At 38.7% G+C, this 21,272-nt stretch overlaps 1 protein-coding gene across 1 annotated transcript in view; it reads right to left on the bottom strand.

Moving 5' to 3' along the window:
* LOC117225280 (fibrillin-1) overlaps nucleotides 1–21,272 on the bottom strand; it is a 45,182-nt gene that overhangs the window by 21,629 nt on the left and 2,281 nt on the right. The window contains exons 2-8 of the mRNA XM_076519227.1: nucleotides 19,150–19,565; nucleotides 4,040–4,122; nucleotides 2,334–2,441; nucleotides 2,092–2,226; nucleotides 1,673–1,775; nucleotides 1,330–1,514; nucleotides 448–696 (exon numbers count right to left, since the gene is read on the bottom strand). Coding sequence (XP_076375342.1) covers nucleotides 448–696; nucleotides 1,330–1,514; nucleotides 1,673–1,775; nucleotides 2,092–2,226; nucleotides 2,334–2,441; nucleotides 4,040–4,122; nucleotides 19,150–19,292 — 1,006 coding nt within the window. The 5' untranslated portion in view covers nucleotides 19,293–19,565. The remainder of the gene's footprint in view (nucleotides 1–447; nucleotides 697–1,329; nucleotides 1,515–1,672; nucleotides 1,776–2,091; nucleotides 2,227–2,333; nucleotides 2,442–4,039; nucleotides 4,123–19,149; nucleotides 19,566–21,272) is intronic.

Raw genomic sequence — 21,272 nt, 5'->3', positions numbered from 1 at the left:
CATTTCGACGAGGAACAATTAGAACATTATAGAAAAAGGTTTACTTTTCCTAAATAACATTATCACTAAGTTTACTGACCTCTAAAAGCAATTAATTCATATTAATTTATAGAAGTAACAATAACATATTTACACGACTTTTTAACGATTTTTATTACAATATTGCTCTAAACGAATAAATTTCTTCAATAAATCCTCCACGAATGTATTTTTACAATACCAATAATCGGATATTAAAAGATTTGTAATCCGCAATTTTGACAGGTAAATCTAGTGTTAAACAATATTTGTAAATATTTTCTAACTTCTTGATTCTTAATCTTATTTTATAGAAGAATTATAGCCTTCCAGAATTAAAATAAATAAAATATCGGAAAGGGTTGTGGTCGAAGAAATTTAAACAAACTTCTAAAAAATGCTTCGTTAAGTTGGAAACAATGTCGTTACCAATGCAGTATCTTCGATCCTGACTCTGAATGAATCCAGGATTGCACATGCAGTAGTAGCCACCGTTCGTGTTTATGCACTTCCCGTCGGCACAGATTCCTTCCTCCTGGCATTCGTCTCTGTCCTTGCACGCGTTGGTTTCAAGATCTCTAGCCTGGCCGTCAGGGCACTCACAGGTGAACGAGCCGGGCGTGTTCACGCACTTTCCACCCTCGCATAATCCTGGTATAGCCTCGCATTCGTTGATGTCTAGATAACATTTTTAATGAAATTAGATTCAGTTGCGAATAATACTTTATATTTTGTTGTGCTTTAAGTTCTACTGGTCATTAATGTTCCGAAAGTTAAAAATATTCCAAGAATTCCGAAAATTCCGAAAGTTCTGAAAGTTTTGAAAATTTCACATAAAATTATTGAAACATGACAATTAAAATATTTTAGGTTCTGTTGGTCATTAATACACTGAGGATATTTGTGAAAAATAAAGATTCAAAATATAATTAATATTCGATATTTCAATCTGTATAATAATATCAAAATATTATTTTAATATTATTATATTATTTAATATTATTATAAGTAAGATAATATATAACAATAGGTAGGTTTTTAAAATTCCAAAACCTTCATAACAGGAAGCATACACCTAAAAGAAAATTATTATGTCTGTGTCTCTGATTACTATGAATTATTATGTCTTCTCTATAATAATTATATTTTAGCAGCGCCGAGAGGAGGAATGTTTTACTGCGCAAATAACAGCTAAAAGAACGATGGAAACTAGCGATTAGTAAATGAAGGCATCGCTGAGTCCTTCATATCATCGCATCGTTAGTGCTGAATAGCATAATTATAGGGGAGTAATGCTATCTAACGACTCACCGACGCACTGGCCTTGGTTGGTCTTCAAATGTCCCAGCTCGCAGTCCAGTCTGGCGGGACATCTTTCGCAGGGATGGCCCCAACCCTTGCCAACAGTCGCGCAGCACAGTTGTCTCGTGCAGACAACACCCTGAAGATTCGCCAGACACTGTCCGTTCTTCACTTTGGTGTAACATGGACCGGTTCTTTGAGAAAATACAGTGAAAAGAAATTGTTTACAAGATGTTTATTAATCGAGGACGAACTCTGCGTATCTTCTGTAATTTTTTACATTGACTGTAGATTAATTGTTAGAAGGATCGATGATACTTTTCGATGATTCAAGTTACGGCACAATAGTTACCTGTAATCTGTCTCGCACCGTCTTCCGGTGTAACCGTAGATGCAAGCGCAGCGATCGATCCCGATGCATCTTCCCTGGTTCAGGCAGGGCTCTCGACAGATCGCTGTGTCATTTAGTCAATTAATTGAAAGATAAGTAATCTAATTACATGCTGTTTATACACTGTTTATTGACAGCTCGGAACTGTTCGCAAACTTTTAATAAAATCGTAACATGTGACAATCTTTTTCTTCAGCTGATGGCCCTGAAGTTTTTAAGACTAAAACGTGACACTTTTGGAAACGAGTGACTACAAAATTTTAATCAGTGTATGACCCAAATTGCAATTTATGTTTCGTGAATTCACCTGATAATTAATCTAAAATTTTGCTGGGTAAAAAATTCAGCGAAAACAAATATAAAAATTCGTGTGAACTCACGTTCGTTGCAGAACTCTCCTTGATATCCAGGACGACATTGACACCTTCCATCCACGCAGTTGCCATTTATACAGTGCACCCTGCATCTGCTGGATTCTCCCCTGTCTATCGCGTTGCCGTTTTCGTGTGTGGAAACTGCTCGAAAATATTTTCCTCAATTTTCACAGTCGTGCTCGACGTCGTATATTTTCAGAGGGTAGGTTCGTCAGAGTTTTTTTTTTTAGCAAAGAAGAATCGTTTACCTTTGGTTTGACTACTCGGACAAAAGGAGGCCACGCTGCCACCCTCGCACAAGCAAATATTTGGCCTGATGCATCTGCCAGCCGAGCCGCATCGTCTTGTGCATACAGCTAAAGGTTCAAATTAATTTCCACATTTTACAGAAAGCATACCATCGTTTACTTAACATTTTATTTACTATAACATTTGAAAGAACCCAAAGACACTTATTTCTACAATTGAATATTTATTCTTTAATTTCACTTTGGTTAGCAACGAAAGCAATGTAAATTAATTGAAACAGTTTGTTTGCGATAGAAGAAATATTTGCTTCTTATATGATCTTTATAACTTTATATTGTATTATAAAAGTATATATTATTTTTTTTTTATTATATATTAAGTATTTATATGTAAAACGAGTGAACTGCAGATCTTCATCGCAAATAAAAATGTTCTCAATCAATTGTGGAAGGATAAAAATGAAATGAAAACGTATCGTTTCTTTCGACAATTTTAATAATTTCGAAAATAACGTAACACTCTCCCCAAAATTAAAATGTTTTCGCGATTTTATATTGAATCTATACATTTCTATCGTTATAATAATTAATTAATACATATTTATAATAATAATAATATCATATTTATGACAATAATAATCATAATTATAATAATCATCGTTATAATAATTAATGAATACATAAAGTGCACATTTAAAACAAACTCCCCCAAAATATTAAAAAAAAATCACGGTAGAAGTTTAATAAGAATCTCACAATAAAATAGATCAATGCAAGCAACTTCTGATATTTCACGTATTCCCGAGCGTCCAAAGGCGTGAAGATCCGCAGCGTACTCGCGCGCGATAAATCGAGCTTCGAGATCGGCTGGCTCTCGACGTTGCATGACAAGACGTAATATATAGAACAGGTATCGAACTCGAGTGTCGCGTCGATACGCAACCGATCCGCGCGAGACGATGCAATCAACAGGAAGAACATGCAACAGTCCATTAAAGCAATTTCGCTCGAGGAGCGGATCGGCGATGTCGCATGAACGCCCTGTTCGTTCGCTCGCTCGCTCGCTGGTCAATTGCGCAATTATTATCATCGTGTAAAAGCGAGATCGATCGGCGATCCTCTCCGTTCCGACCGTGGTCGATCGTCGACGCGAAACGTCGAGGCGAGCTCGGAACGCACAGGCGTTTATGAGATCACGCCCAATTACAGAAGGGCCAAGCACACCGTGGAATCCTAATTGGCCTTTAATGATTCGTATACAGTAGCAGACAGAACATTAAGACGAGAAGAAGGCGAGACAGATTGATATATAAAATGCACTGTGGTTGCAAATCTTCTTCAAAATATAGACAAATTAGACGTTAAGTGTTTCCTTTAAATCGGAATCAAATTCTTCGCTTCTGCTATCAATATTTGAACAATGAAGCGAAGGTTGAAATGCAATCGATATAAATTTTCTTTCTGATCTATAAATTGATAAATCTGTGACGAAGTAGCGCTAATCAACGTAATTATAGAAGAAACCGTAGTGCAAAGGGTTGCGAATGTGAAACAGGTGTCTGTGGATTTCGAAACAAGACTTTTAGACTTTTCTAGAGACTTTTTCTAAATAAATAAGCAATAATTATACAATGTGGGTAGAATTGAAATTAAAATTCATCATCATCAAATTTATAACCGCTACTGTACGGGCAACTGGTACTTACGGATCACGCAGAGCCCGGTCTCCGTCTTCTTCGACCAGCCGGGGCAACAATAATTCTTGTACCTTGACCTGCATACGTTCGGCCTGAAAAATTAGGAGCACTCATTGTGACCTTTTTTCATCTTTTCAATTTAATTTAATTTAACAATTTTTATTAGACACGTTGCTTAACGCAACATTAATATTAACATTGATATTTGCAACATGTCTGGTTATTGTTATTGCTAGAAACGCTGGGAAGATCGGAGGAATATCTCTAGGCGACCTTGAACCGTCTATCAACTTTGTTCTTGCATACCCGATCGGGGTCATGCTATTTGATACTGTCGAGCGTGTTGCAATTTTAATCTATTTAGGTTACATAACATTTGCCCTGCGGTACGGATCATCAATCATCGACACAATGGTCAAATGATCAATTAAAAGGTGGGACTTAGTCTCCTTCTGATCCTCATCTTATCTCCGTTATCTACGAAATTCGAATTTAATGCTAACATGACACACATTATAATCTTATTATAGTACAATTCGATGGGACCACCTTTTTCTCAAAATTAATGTTTATCCGATTACGTAATTAACACTTCATCGGGATCGAAAGTTTCCTAACAGGATCTTCTTCGTCGAAAAGCTGCTCAAGGTTCCTTATTCACTGAACAACCCTAATCGACGTTATTTAAAGATGGATCAGAAAAATGTTTACACTGAGCTATAAATTAAAATGGTTCTACATAATCGTCTAAAAACATGAATTAAAATTATTATTGCTATTGAAAAGTTAACTGAAAAAATTTGTACCGTGAATCACATATTAAAATTGCTATATGCAATTAACAAAACAATGTGTCGAGAAATCTCCTACTGCGAACTACGAATAAAAATTCCTATTGCTGCTAAAAAACGAATTAAAATAGCTAGTGCTGTTACAAAATGAATTGAAATAGCTACCAATATTAAAATAATTATTTAAACTAGCTACTGCTACTTTAAAAAATGATTTAAAACAGCTGCTGCTATTACAAAGCGAATTCGAACAATCACTGCTATCGAAGATTAATTGAATTAGCTACTGATATTAACGAATTAGTTAAAATAACCACCGTCATTAAAAAAACGAATGAAAAACAACGAAACAATCGACGAGAAGCGTGTTAATGAATCGCCGACAGTGGGCTCTCAGTGGGAATAATCTCGCATCTGCCGACACACATTCTGCAATTAATTAACATTGACAGATAATTTGTTTCTGATGCGTGCCGCCGAGCCGACCCGTGATCGCGCGGGCCCGAGTTGGTTTCGCCTGGAAATCCGCGATCCGGCTGATATCAGGCTGTACAAACGAGGTCGGCCGGCGCTATCAGAAGGCGGAAACGTGATTTTTTCGCGCGGTGTCATGCCACGCGCGCAGCTCGCCGAAGAAAGAACGGAAAGAAGGGTATATGTGGTGCGCCACCTCGGAACAAGGCGGCCATTCACATTGAGCAGGCCCGTAATTAACGTCAGCTGCTATAGACAGCCTCTAAGTATTTCCACTTACGCGCCTCGGCGCCGCAAACGACGCCACGCCGACACATTCGCGCGCGTTCACAGCAATGCTTGCGAAAGTGGCCGATACCATCCCCTGAAGAACGCTGCGAAGATCGAACGGGGTGGCGATTACTTCCGGCTATACTGATGGTCGTTGCGTGAAAATTAGGAGCGATGAGAGCATCAAAAAAGAGCCGATTTTGAAAAATGCATATGTTTTGTCTATTGTGTAAGATAGAATTAAAATTGCAGGGCTTTGCACTCGAAGCCATCTTAACTCTAAATTGCGTCTCCAAATTTTCTGACTCATGCAACAGTTAAAATTTTAACAGTTCTTCAAACATAAACAAGGATAAAAATTATCTTGGAATGTGATGTAACAATTTTCAGAAGCATCGCTCGACTGCAAATTGTTAATTTATCTTCTTAAGGAAACAATAGACTCGCGAGGTCTAAAAATTATATTATAATATCATGAACTGTGATAGGAAAAATCAAAGACCAGTCATTTAAAATTAATTTGATAGTTCTAGCGTCGAAAAGGTGGCTGCAGAAACGACATGTACACTTTTTCGAAATTCTGTTATTAATTGCACGAACTGTTGTAATTTAATAAAATAGAATTCTACAACGATAAATTTTGGCTCATTCGGTAGCTTCAATTCTGTCGTTAATTCACTTCCAAAGTATTTCTGCAGCGTACAGTTGACGAGAAAACTAGGCTCACGATTTGTCTTGCACTAAAAATATCAGAAATTGTTTGTCATCCTGAAATCTCTCGCGGAATGCTACGCATCGTAGACGCCGCTGTGCAATCTGGTGTAGGAGAGGCAGTGATTATGTTATTGCGAGCAATTTTTCCACCTAATTACAGACGTCAGGTGCGCGTAGCAGTTGCATGAATCGTATATCACCGGATTCGCAGCGTTATCGGGCGAGTAATGCACGAGTTTGCATGGGGATATCAGAACACACGCGATTACCGTGTCGTTTAGCAGCTTTGTGAAATCACTTTCGTGTTGATGAAGCCGGAACAAATGTACCTGAAGCTGCACTCAGCTCAAACGTTCGCCTGGTAGCAATACCTTCGCATATTACGGAAACAACGGCATGTATTTCGAGTAAATCCGACGAAACGTTACATCGCGAAACTGTGATCGCTTTTTCGGTCCAATCGCTGTCGACGAACGATTATGATAATTGGCTGGCAGGAAATTGCTAAGCGACGAAATTGTCCGTGAATCATGGCGCAGAAATGGCAAGGTGTCGCCGTGACGAATATAACTCGACACCCGACAGAGATTGATTCTGATCGTAGCGACTAATTGGAAGATTGTGGTTCGGCCATCGTTCGAAAGATTAACATGGCTTATTATCGCAAGGGATCACGCGATGCGCGTGAAAGTCTGTGTTGAATGCTCTCGCAGCCAATATGTATGGAGATCAGCGGCCATTCGGATGATCGGTTCATTACCAAATTGGAAATCGGTTTATTATATGGGTCCGACGAGCGATCCGGGATCCGCAGGCTGTAATTTTCACACCTGAGGTAATGATACCCTTTCTTAACAAGCCGCCAGCCGATATCAATGACGCCAGCGTCTCGACCCGAAGCCTTCTGGCGAACCCGTGCTCTCGAAACGATCTGGACAACGTCGGATGCGCTCTTTAAACAATTAACATCCTCTGTTCGCGTACAATATTGTGCGCAGGTTATTAGTAGACTGCTGATTTAGTGTATTTAGGGCTAAAATGGAACACAGTGAGGGCATTCGTAGAATGTAAGAATCTCCTCACGCTATTTTTAATATAATGTTAAATAATATGATAGGATAATGTCAAATCTTCATTATTTAATCTTTGATTAAATAATATATAGGATAATGTGAAATCTTTGTTTCATTCTTGCTTTGTACAATTCATGTGGACAATTCTTGTTTTGCACGAAGATACGCAGTCTAGTTATTAGTTATAAAGACATATTTTATTATTAACATCACTCTATAACGATGGCAAGGCTGAATTTATTTCGACTTTCCACGATTTAGTGTAAATGAAAATGAAAAGAATCTTTTATCTTTATCTATTTTATTTCGAAGCTCGATAATTTCTTTTTAAATAATAATTTCGAAAGGACTTGTTGTATTATGTTAGTCTAAATAATTCGGTAGATAATGGACGAGATTATTGTAACTTTTGAAAAATTGTTGAAGAACGATTAACGCGTGTTGCTTCATAAGAATAACAAAACCGAATTTATTTAAACTTTTCGACGTTTCTCGCATATCTTGATGCTTTAATTAATTTCCTACGAAAGAGACTTCGTCCCTCGAACAACCCTAAAAGAATAAATCTGCAGCTTTCCTGTCGATGGAGCTATTAAAAAACCGCCAGCAGACAAAAGCTTGCGGTTCCGGCCGGAGAAGATCGTTCGCTATTTGCGATGGTACTTCGTCTATCTCTGGAACGTTTGCACGAAAACATGTGGCGCGTGAGATTTTATTAAAGCGAAACAGCCGGACAATTGAATTTTTCTGGAGGAAATGCCTTGGCGACCCGGCGCGTTCCATCGTTGTAATTCGCAAACTGTTTCGCGGTATTTGCGCTGGCGCGCGCAATAATCGAATGAACGGGCTGCGCAAACCCCGATGCGTGTCTAAACAGCCTTAGCTCTGCGGGTGTGGGTTTAAAAGTTCAATTGGAAAGTGCACTTAATGGATCTGAAACGGCTGCTGGAATGGCTCTCGTGATGGCGGATTACGGTCCATTAAAATTAAACCGATCAAAAGGCGACTGCGTTGCGCTTAAAGGTTGAGCAAACAGCAGCAGCCTCCTCCTCCTCCTCCACCTTCTCCCCCCCTTTATTCTTGTTCTCCTCGCGGTTACGTCGACAACGTCATCCAGACGACGTCGACGACGAAGAGACGAGAAAACGAGGAAGAGAAAAACCGTCGTCGTCGTCGTCGTCGCCGTCGCGCGAGACCACGAATTAGGTAGAACAAACACCGAGCATTATTTACGGTTGTTTAAAACACCATCGGGAGAGATTAAGGGAGGCTATTGAGGCCAGCCAGTGTTACGAAACCGACGGCATTATATCAGCGATTATGGTGGAAATTTATTGTCCCGGTTATTATACTACTCGCGCTGATAATTAGCACGCCGGTCAACGGCTACGTTCGGCTACGAATCGGTTGACACCAGTTGCGAACGTAATTGCGACAATTGGCTCCATTGTTTACCTAGTGCACTGTCCGAGACGGACCTAGGCTAATTCACCGCGTAATGCGAATTAACGGGGAATTATCGGATTAATGACGCGAACGTCAGAAACGGGGACAGCGGTTCTGTAAACAGATCTGTCCTTTAACCCCTTTCGCCTGTTTCTGCGTTCTTGGTAATTAACTGATCGATGATGGACCTGATGAGATATCTTACTTTACACTTCGAGTTTGCAATTGGCATGATTGACACTGGAACCATCAAGTCTGAACGCGATTACATGATTGAGGTTATTTAAACTGTGTACGATTTCCATTAGGATATATTTCACAGGATATAGGATATTATATATATAATAATATAAGGAGGTATTATATATATATAATTTTATTATATTTTATAGGATATTATATATATTATATTTTCCATTAGGACAAAGGATATTTTCATAATCACTTTTCCATAAATCTTTCGCGGAAACTATTTTTACAATAGAAAAAGATTTGTATAAATAAAATATTCAGAAACCAGACATTTTGATTGTCATAGTCCTGGTGTAAAGAGGTTTCTTTCGTTTGTAAGCATAATTTTACCTTTGATCTTAGAACATCATTTTCTTTTCATTAAGATTAAATAAAGTAATAAAGCAATAAAAAGTAATAAAAACCAAATAAAGTAAATAAAGTAGTAAAACCAAACATGTCTAGCAGAAGTGCACTAAAAAATATATTGAAAATATTGCTAAATAAAGTCATAAATGACCCTTGGTTACATTAAGTTATATTTTATATATTGTTATATTTATATGTTGTTCAATTGTAATCAAACTACAAATCTTCATACAAAATATTGTTTGACTAAAATGAATGAAGCTTTTAATTTTTCGACCGAAAGATTTCGATTTTATTTAACTACATAATTGGAACGAGCATCACGCTCGGAACAATGGACAAAAGCAAGTGCCGGACAAACGGATATCCGTTTCTTCCATTGTAAATGGACTCTTATGTTCGTCCGAGACTGAATTTAGTCTCTCATGGGATCCAGTAAGGTTGAGTAACTCCTGAACGTCCAGTGACATCATTTTTATCGGGCAGGGCTCTTTATCTGGCCGAATTGAGATTTCGCCGAAACCGAGTTAGCCTCTGACCCCATTCCGCGAATCGATCCTAATTGGCGAACAATCCGCGTTGCGCGATCCCAGCTGAAACGTGCCAGTATGCAATAAAGATGCCACTTTTCCTCCCTCCAGTACCTCTTTCACTTCCTCCCGCGCGGGTTACGTAAACCCCCACTTAGTTTAAACTAATCTAAGTGGCGGACTAACCGTGAATAATTATGTAAGTGGTGGTCCCGCATTAGGCGTGAAATAGGTCCTATTCTATTTTTCGAGTCTGCCAAGCTTAGAGCCACCCTTGTAGCCTTCGTCGCACGGCCGGCTCCTTCTATTGTGCCACCCTCATCGCATATAAATCACAAATTCCACGAGAATTTTTCGAAAATGTCCCTGAAGCTTTCGCTTTACGATACAGATTTTTTTATCAAATCTTTTGTCCTCCATTGTAATATGTAATTTTTAGTTTCAAATGCTTTTGTTTGATTGGACTTCTGCTTCATCTAGTGCTGTTTGGATGTGTATGTGTACATATTGTTCTTTAAATGTAGATGTGCTTTGCATGACAGCAATAGAGACGACTATAATGTGGTTCATAGTTTTATGAATCAGTTGAACTGTTTTTTTTTTTAATATTCTACTTAATACGTTCTGTTTAAGATGTTCTGTTTAAAATGTTCTTTTCCTAATAATATCCTTTTCTAAATATTCTTTTTTAAATGTTTTTTTCTGATATGTCGTTTTTAAAATGTTCTATTTAATATATTCGTTTTTTAAATATATTTTTTTATATGTTCTTTTCTAAATATTCTCTTTTAAAAGTATTTTTTCTGATGTGTCGTTTTTCGAAATGTTCTATTTAATATATTCGTTTTAAAATGGCTTTTCTAATATATCTTTTTTATATGTTCTTTTGATATATTCCCATTACTGTCAAGATCAGTGAAAATCAATTCACTCATGTCGCGACAGTTTCGATGTGATTTCAGGCGAGAAGTGAAGCTGATAGTAATATTCCGTCACGAGTGTAGAGGAAGTGAAGTTGAAGTATATAATGGAGCAGTCAGTGGTGAAGGTTAGATCCACCGGTGGGCAGAGAGACGATAAGAAAGTGAGCCACTTGTTAAATTGCTTTCGCGTTGCTCATCTTTCCGGTTAGTTTTGTCGTTAGTCTATTTTTTCGCCTTCTCGCCTAGTCACCTTATCGCCGACAGAAATTATCATGCTTATTAGCAATACACACTCACAACGGAAAACCATTCTTTCGCTATTCCCACGATTGGCCTTAAATAACGAACCGCGACCGTTGATTCTGTTACGAAAATCATGTTGCAGTAGCTACGGTTACATCGCGGATTGTACACATCTTCAAAGACACCTGTGCGTGAAACAAAGTTCCTTCGTCCGTTGTCGAACAAAATTTCAACAATTATAGAAAAAAAAACAATTATAAAATCTCAAAATCAAGATATTTATTCTGACTTTCAATGTTCCCATTTTGTGTCACTTCATTAATTTTTGCCCATTAAATTGAGCACGTTTGCTCATACGTCACACATGTTCTAAATCTTTTATTAAACGTAAACGAATTTAATGCAAAAATTTAATGTAAAAATTTGATGAGAATACTTAAGGTGAATATTTAATATAGATATTTAATGTAAACATTTAATGTGAATATTTAATGTAGATATTTAATTGATTATAAAAATTGAATGTAAAAATTGAATGTAAAAATTTGATGCGAATATTTAAGGTGAGTATTTAATATAGATATTTAATAGAAACATTTAATGCGAATATTTAATGTAGATATTTAATGTAAAAACTTAATGTCAAGATATAACTTAAAAATAAATGTGAACACTTGATGTGAAAATTCCTACGAAAAATTTCGTAGCAATTTGAATCGGTCCGAGGCCCGATTCGAGCACAAATGTTTAAGAAACTCCGGTTTGGCAGTCGTACGCCGGCAAATCGGAGTTCGCCGAACGCTGGCGAATCGGCGGGTCCGCTCGCATAGATGGCCGATCAACTCCGGCCGCGTCCGAATCTATTAAACGCAGATTAAACGCCCCGGGAGACAGCCTGTAAACAGTTTGCCGAACCGTCGCGCGCGCCGAACTCGTCCAACGTTATTTAATTCGGCCCGGAGCATTCGTTATCGTCGCGGCCCAGCCGATAAATGACAAAGTTCATCGATTGTAGGGCACGCGTTATCTCGCCGGGTGCCGATTACACGCCTCCTAGTCGGCCACCGAGCGTCCGCCACCATTTTTCTACGATCGTGGACGTCCACGACGACGACGCAAACTTCCCGTTAGGCCAGCTCCATAATTGAGAGCAAAACGAGCGCGATGAATTTCGATCCGGTCGGATCGATCGGGACCGATCCGGACTATGCGATGCACGCCCGCGGACCATAATCGATCCGACGTCGTTAATGCCGCATCGCCGGTTCAATGGTACCGTGCCAAACGCGCCTCTAATTGGCCGTGACAGGACACGAGCTAATGCGTCTTTATTAATGAAAAAGTTGCTGCCGGTCACGCCGACACGTACTGCCGATTTGCTCGATTTTCGGTGGCCTTCCTCGCCGCTCAGGGTCGATTATCCCGCGGTGATGGCTCGTTCACGCCAGTTTGACGCTAGATAGGTCTCTGCTTCATTGACACGATGTGCGAATTGGATTTTACGACGCTGCCACGACCTTCTGGAAAAATTCCTTCAATTCTCGATCATTTCTCATTCACGTTTCTGCGATGTATAAGTTGTGCTCGTCATAGTTGCTGGAACGTCGTACAGAAACGATGAACAGCAATCACTAGACTGCGGATTTTTATGCAAAATACAAATTGTCCGAACTAGTTGCAAGACACGGAAGCTGCATTGATATTTAATTCGTTCCTGCGTCACCTTAACGAGTTGGAAATTAACGTAGCGGCATTTTTAAATCGTTTCGATGCTTTCACGGGTTCGTATTTAATTTATTCGTTTTTCTCATAAGCGTATAAAGTCCTCGGTCTAGTAAATTACATTTACTGCGTTTGCATAATTGATAACTAATTTTCCACTTCAACACGTCTGTTGATTTTGACGTTGCATGATCGATGGTGGCTGAAGACAAGTTTCTCAAAACTTTGAGAAACAAAAAAAGTTCTTCGAAGTTCATTTTCATTTTACTTCAGTGAATGCATCGTAAAGCTGCATCGATTTATCACACGATTCTATTCTAATTCTTTCTTTCTTCTCTGTCGAAATACTGCATTTCCAACGCTGCCAGAATCAAGTCACCAATCTTACAAAAATGATGCCTGCAATGATCGTCACCAAGACTGTTCGCAATTAAAGAACATCACGTCGATCACAGCTAAATTGCGTAAGTATTGAGAACTACAAACAGATTTAAACGTAGATTTATCGTTTGAATATTATTGATTATCATTTTATCGTAAGAACCAAGTCTTTTAACATCTACATCGAAGAAGCGACAATCATTGTCACCATGGTATGCTCTTTTCGAATTCGACGATATTTCAAAGTAGTCAATGCCTTAATTTGATCGATTTTTTAAGTCGGAAAATGTAAAAATTTTTTTGCAACGGGCATAAGCGAACCTTGCAAATGTGACTGCAAAAGGTGTTATATATTCTTCGCGAGAAGCTCTCAAAGAAAGTTAAACAAAACCACAATTTATCAAGAAAACTTCCTTAATCGTTTGCTGGACTCTAACGAGTCACTCTCGAGGTGCAAATTTTTAATAATTAGGTATGAATGTTTAGGTATGAATGTTGTTCCGTTTCTTCAGGTCGGAATAAAAATTCAATTCTCTTGTCGCCAATATTGAAACATTCAAGTGGATATAGATGCAATTAATGCAATTGACGCAGTTTAAACAGACAATAAATACAAAGTATCGCTTTCTTCAAGGAAATGATTGCGATCGATTCGATCATTGTAATCGTAAAGAAAATGGTACGGCAAGGGGTTAATGACCGGTTGATTCAGCGTTAGTTTTCACGTTTCCTAAATCAGTTGCATGCCGACGACAAAGAAATGTACACACGTTTCGCTGTCGAAAGAGGAGCTCCGCGCGTTTTTTTTCACCGAGGATATAATATCGAAGGAGAGAAAAATGTAAGGTATCGAAAGGTGAACGGAATGTCGGCGTAAATGGAAGCCGGTGGCGCTTTATTATACAAAAGCCACCAACTGACAGTATTAGCCACTCTCGCGTAAAACTGTCCGACATTACTGAGGGTATCGTATAACTGGGACCAGAGGAACTAGTTTGTTACGGTAAAAGATTCTTGGCAGCTCGTTGCACGCGACGGTGGGACCGCGCGCGCGAATCTCTCTCTCTCTCTCTTTCTCCCGGCCTCGCAGCCGGTGAATCTCGATACGGGAAATAAGTAAAATCGGAATAAGACGTGATCTCGTGATTTCACTTAATACGGAGTATTAGCCGTGGCGATAACGTCAATCCAGTCCCCGTGATTTCGCCGAGTCCCCGAGGTTGTTGGCATTCGAACGGAGACGAATACGTTCCGACGCGAGCACGAATTTCCCGCCAGATTTATCGAACCCTTGTTCGATGTTTCGTTGGAATTTTCGAGTTATTTCGAGGCAATCGAATTTTGGGTACGTTCTTTTATTGAAATAAAATAGCGACTGCGATGTGTAGTTCTTATTATGCAAGTGGCTGCAGGAGTTTCAAGTAAAATGAAATAAATGTTATTGTAAGATGATTTTTAAATATTAGGGATATAAATTATATATTTAACAGTTGAAAATTGTTGCACTCATTCTTCAAATTCGTGAGAGACTAGATAAGCGCGTTTGATGCATCTTTTTTCATTGTTCATTTAACACTGAATAATAATGCAGTTTTCTCAACAACCCTCGAAGAAATCTTCGCTCTGAATATGGATAGAAAACGTACTATTTGAATTATTATTATTACATTATTATTATATTAAATGAAATTGTAGTCTCCTTATTATTCCTCTTAAAAGTCTCCAAAAATTCTGACGGAGAAATGAAAAAGAGAACGAGGAAGATAAAATAGAGAGAGATTATTAAAACTCAAAATATAAATATTAAAATATAAAATATATGTATAAAGTATATGAAATATTGCTAATACAATAAAGAATTAAATATTCAAGTGAATGATTACCAAGATATGAATTTCAAGAGAGAGAGAGAGAGAGAGAGAGAGAGAGCATGAGATAAAACTGTTATCTCAATGATAGCCACACCATTCAAAGTTCACACCTACTTTTCACACTTAATAACATTTTATTAACACACAACTACAACGACTGCTCCTCCTAGAATTCCTTTTACGACTCCGCAAAAATTCGAATGCAAAAACGGAGCCCACGTAGCAAAAACCAAAGTGTAACGACCCGAAAGAGGCAGAAGATAAAGAGCTTCGTCGAGAATCTTCTTCGTCTCGCAACTTTGGAAAAAAAGTGTCGCGAGATCGCAGATTGTGGCAAGCCCGGCCATAATCCCGGGGAGCGTCGTCGCGTCGAAGAAGCCGCGATAACACCTAATTGGGTTATCTCGCGCGTTACGTTACGCCGTCGCGTTTCTTTCGCGTCCTTTCCGTTTCGCGCTCGCGCGCCGCGAAAGGCGCGAGGTTCCGTGCGCCGTCGCCGTTTTCAAACGATTTCGAGAACCGGCGTTGATCCAAATGGATGATGGACTATTATTATCCGTTGATTCAGCCCAATTGACCATGGCTGCCGGTTTCAAGGCGGAAACGTTTTTCCGCGATCGCCTGGGAACGTTCTCAGCCTGTCGGCGGCGCGGCGTTTCGTCAGCGCGATTTGCCAGCTTCCACCGTGACCTTCGGGGAAGCCTCGATTAACGCCAAACCCACGTTGGTGCCGCTCGAAATCGCCGATTTCGCGTTTATCCCTCGAAGATCGTCGAAGCGGAAAGTCTCCGCGTCTCGGGTTTTCCGGAAACAGCTCGCGGAATGGGAGACAAAAATCGTTATAAAAGCTAATAGCTGATCGTTAAAACAACTGAAATCGTCCACACGGGTTAATAAAAGATTGTTAAATAAGTTCTAATAATCAGCTATCAGCTTGAAGCGAGTATTCCGTTCGCAGACGAGCGTAGGATAACAGTATAACCGCGGCCTAATCCCCGCGCATTCCGCCGCGTGTAATTAGCCAGGATCCGCGAGATAATCCGGTGGAAAAGCCGCTCGATCGGAGCGGTCATCGTCTGTTCCGCGAGCGTGCACGCTTCGAGTGAACCCTAAAACCAACGTATCAGCCATAAATTACACGCACGAATAATTTATATCCCGAATTATGATCCGATAATCCGCGTTAGCCGCGCGGTCGCTTATTACGCGAACTCGCGGACGCTTCGGGATCCTTTCCACGATCGTAATCTCGCCTATCGGGATCCTGAACGTGGCTCAGCGTGGCTGCGAATGCAAATGAAACGGAGGGCTGAGAGAGAGAGAACGTTGGTTATTTTTCTGGAAACGTCTCGTCGGGATTTTGCATTTCCGTTGAAATAGTTCGCGATGACGTTCGTCGATACGCCGTTAATTTATCTGCCGATAATTGATTCAATAAGACGAATTTTATTCGGATTTGTGGCGTCTAAACGAGTCGAAGCTGCAATATTTACAGATCGGAGAAAATATATCCACCTTCTGTATTCAGATTTTTTGAACTGTGTTTCATGCGCTGCAATTTCATACGCTCGTTTAAAGAGCTTGAACTTGTAAATTTATTTCTTAGGCTGAAACATGAAACAAAAGTAAACGTAGAGAAAATCGGAGCTCGGAGGAGAATCGCTTTGATCACGAGGAATTTTTTGGCATCGATATTCAAAGCGTCAGCTTTGAACTACGCGATAAAAATGGCACCGGACCGATGAAATTTTCCAGCAAAATCGCAAACTCGATCAGAGAACCCGAGAAGAAGCTATAATAATATTTGATATATTTATATTTATATTATATATATTTATATTATATTTATATTATATAATAATATTTTTATGCATAATTTCTTTAAATTCTGTGATACAGATGAATAAATCGGAGGAATATATCGCGATTATCAAATCGCAATGTTTAAGACGATTGACAATACCATCGGCGATTATCGTGCTAATGGAACGTCAAGGGATCCTCGCCGCGTGTGAACGTGCTGCGCGACGATCTTTAACGACGGTTAAAGTAATTAAGTGGCGGGATCGATCGGGCAGATCCACGATCAATTCTCACGCGGCAAGTGGCAGCCGTTTGACAAGTTCCCCAACTTCCAGGGCGTGGGAATGCCGGTGATAAAGCTGTTTTCAGCTCGTTTCTATTTTTACTTGGCCCTGCGACGGAGGGCTGCAGTGAAATCGCTTCGGCAACGAACTTTCTGCTCTAGTTTCTTTTTTCGATGCGAGTGACGTAATGATGCGCGCCTCGCCATGGCGTTATGTTTATCACGTGTCCATCGTTTCGATCTATTCGCTCTGGTACACACCATAGAACCCTGTGGCCGCGGCGTGCCATGCGAAAGAGTCTCGGGGGAACGAAGGTAGAGGCTTCGAGCATCGGAACTAAAGCTTCGGAGATTAAAGTTCGACCATTTTTCGGAAAAATCGAATAGTAATTGTTCTAGGTAATGATAAGTAACTGTTCCATTATCTGAGCATTCATGTCTCGTGCTTCTATTGTATCTCGAAAACTCTCTTCCCAATTAATCGTACAGAGCACTATTACAATTATTTCCTTCGTTTCCACGCACGAGTTTTGTTAGTCATTTTTTTTATTTCGAGGTTGTTGGAATTGTAAATTATAATGATTTTAGCAACAGTTGCAATAAGATTATCCAGTCTTCTTAACAGTAGAAAATCACTAGTCTCAAATTTGTTATTTCTCAACTATTCGAATCGTTAAGATTCTTTTGTAGGAAACTGATTAGCTGTCTTTATTTATTCGAGCACATATCACACGAATGTTTTAATTTATAGTTGCACAGATTGTAAAGATACATTTATGAGTTACTTGCTGCAAATATTACAATACCACTCGTTTAAAATCAGAATAAATCTGTTATCGTTACTTTACCTTTAGTGATCCGTAAATCTAGTGTTAAAATAATGCAGTCTTATCGATTCGATAAGGTAATATAAATGAGTCGTGCGTAGTGTTTTTGACAAGGCAATGCAAATGAATCCAGTCATAGCGTTTGATAGCTCTGGTAATAATTATGTATTCGCGTGCTAATTTGGCGCGAATTCTAAATTTAAAATCTAAATAAAAAATCTAAAATCTAAAAATCTAACATCTAAAAATCTAAAAATCTAACATCTAAAAATCTAACATCTAAAAATCTAAAAATCTAAAAATCTAAAAATCTAAAAATCTAAAAATCTAAAAATCTAACATCTAAAAATCTAACATCTAAAAATCTAAAAATCTAAAAATCTAAAAATCTAAAAATCTAGAAATCTAAAAATCTAAAAATCTAAAAATCTAAAAATCTAAAAATCTAAAAATCTAGAAATCTAAAAATCTAGAAATCTAAAAATCTAAAAATCTAAAAATCTAAAAATCTAAAAATCTAAAAATCTAAAAATCTAAAAATCTAAAAATCTAGAAATCTAAAAATCTAAAGATCTAAAAATCTAAAAATCTAGAAATCTAAAAATCTAGAAATCTAAAAATCTAAAAATCTAAAAATCTAAAAATCTAAAAATCTAAAAATCTAGAAATCTAAAAATCTAGAAATCTAAAAATCTAAAAATCTAAAAATCTAAAAATCTAAAAATCTAAAAATCTAAAAATCTAGAAATCTAAAAATCTAGAAATCTAAAAATCTAAAGATCTAAAAATTAAACATCTAAAAATCTAAAATCTAAATCTAAATCTAAAATCTAAATTCTAATCGTTATAACTTTGAAGAAAATGGTACAGCAAGAAACTCGTTCGAATAATCGAGGTCCCACTGTGCAGGCAATTTTTGCTATTGGCCAGTGAACGTGGTCAAAGATCTCTGACCCACATACGATGCAAAAGCCTCCAATAAGGAGAGCCGATCAGCCGATTAGCAACAAACGGGGAGGAAGAGAAGTCAGTCGGCGCGGCGCGCAGCCTTAGTGATCAGAGCTCGGAAATTACTGTGCCGATCGGTTATCATAGATCTGGGTGGGCCTCGCGGCGATCGGCCGACAGCGATTTCATGGGAATGGGCGATAAGTCGATGTATACTCACCCGAGAGGTGGTACCGACTGCAAGGTGTTATCCAGATCCTGGCCGGGGCTGGTGGTGTTTCGTTGTCCCGTGGTCGACGCTCCTCGGAGAACGAGCAGCAACAGCCACACACCGGCGAACAACAGATCCCCGGACTTCGGCATTTTCTCCCGATCCCGATCGGTTCCCGCGGATCGAACGACAACAGCCTGCTTTTCCACGGTCCGGAATCAACGAGCCACGATTATTCGTTAGTCCGTCGCGCGATCGATGACGGCTCGTTGCACGCGCATGATCCCCGATCGATCCTGGAACGCGAGCACTCCAGAGGGCTCGGGACGATTCAACAACGATGCTCCGCGATCGCCACCACGATCGCAGCCTCGATCATGGTTCTCGATCCGATGGGTGCTCGGTTGTTTCACGATCGCGCAAGCCTGAAACGATCCAGCGTACTTTTTCACGCGATCCCGATTGGAGGAGACTCGCCGAGTTAGAACGTCGTTCATGATATCAATGTTTTTATAAACTTTTCAATTTCTTCCTAGATCGATTCTTATGTCAATTGAACTCATTTCGTGATTATTCGGGTCGCCGAGTGGCCGATTTCAGTGAAATTTTAGACTTATTTTAAAGTCGTGGACGAATATGTTTTATTTTATTTTAAGACGGAATGACTTTTCTTAGATTGGACCAAACGAGATGAATTTGTTTGACATGTTAATAATGCTAGTTTGACAGTGAATGTATTGAAAATTGTTGAAAAAGTTGAAATTATGTGGAATGACAAAAGTTTTTAACAGATCAAGTTTTTCAATTATTTCATCTATGAGCTTGCAACGAAAATTGTACAGGGTTTTATATAAATTGTATAAATGTTATGTAAATTGTATAAATATTGTATAAATTGTATAGTGTTTTATATAAATTGCATAAATATTGTGTAAATTGTATAATGTTTTATATAAATTGTACAAATATTATGTAAACTGTATAAGTTTTATTCACATTGTATAAGTTTCATTCAAATTGTATAAATTTTATATCAGTCACAAATATATCTCTATACAAATTTTGGCTTTCAGTTCTACAAATAGTGATTTCATTTTATTGGCTAATAATATTATCGACATAAATTATTTTCGGTTTCGGATGACAGTAACAAAATCCTCGTTGCGTCAATTTTTTATATTAAAAATTTTAAAATGGTCTAATTAAAGGACAATCTATGATAGGATACATTGTATGTTTAAATATAGGGTTGCTACAACCCCCGTAAGGTTTTCAACGACCTCATGGCAACCATGACTCGATCCGTTCGACCCTTGAAGCATCGATTTCTCTTTTACAGGATTTTGTACCTACTTCATCGAGATCAACATTAATCTTTGCATCGGATCCTGTCTCATTCTTGCTGCAGTTTCTAGATAACTTGTTCACAATGATTATAGCAATATTATAAATAGACGATGATCGATGACCTTTCCATCAGAATCGAATTTTAAAGTAACTGCTAATAATGCTGATATTGAATCGATAATTCGGGTTCAAAGAGTAGGAAGACTAGTGCAAACAAACGCATCATCGGCAACTATGTCTGCGGATGTCAGCAGATCGTGATGATGGAATTGTTGCTCAAGGTTTCTCAGATAATGCAAAAACCGTGCGCCACGGAAAATTGAATAAATGTATCGATTTCGTAATATGTGATCAACTGTTTCGAGCTCGGTTGAAGGCACTTAGCAACTCGTTGCGAATACAGCGTTTCATCTTTGATCATTTATTTCGCAAGAGAAACCGAGAATTTCGCCACGTAAACCGAGCGGAGTGACAACAGGCGATAATTGTCGCGATTCCGCGCTGACTATGACGCCTTTCCGGAAGCACCAAATTAGTACGATGAGATAGATGGAACTATCTTCTGATATAAATATCCACAATAGCTGTTTCTCTGGCAGCGAGGAATCGCGAGCGAGCAATTTTACGGTTTGATCAAAATTTCAGAGACCAGCGTTGTGCTCGATTTTTACGAAACCGACCCCGAAACACCGACAGAAGTTTATCATTTAATAACTTCCGACAACGTCGATCATCGATGCATTGATAAAAATGTGATCCTATTCTAGAAAACAGTGCAACCATGA

This window comes from Megalopta genalis, chromosome 2 (assembly GCF_051020955.1).
Source record: "Megalopta genalis isolate 19385.01 chromosome 2, iyMegGena1_principal, whole genome shotgun sequence".
NCBI lineage: Eukaryota > Metazoa > Arthropoda > Insecta > Hymenoptera > Halictidae > Megalopta > Megalopta genalis.
Note: the sequence above shows the minus strand (reverse complement) of the source record. Positions and strands in the feature narration are given on the sequence as shown.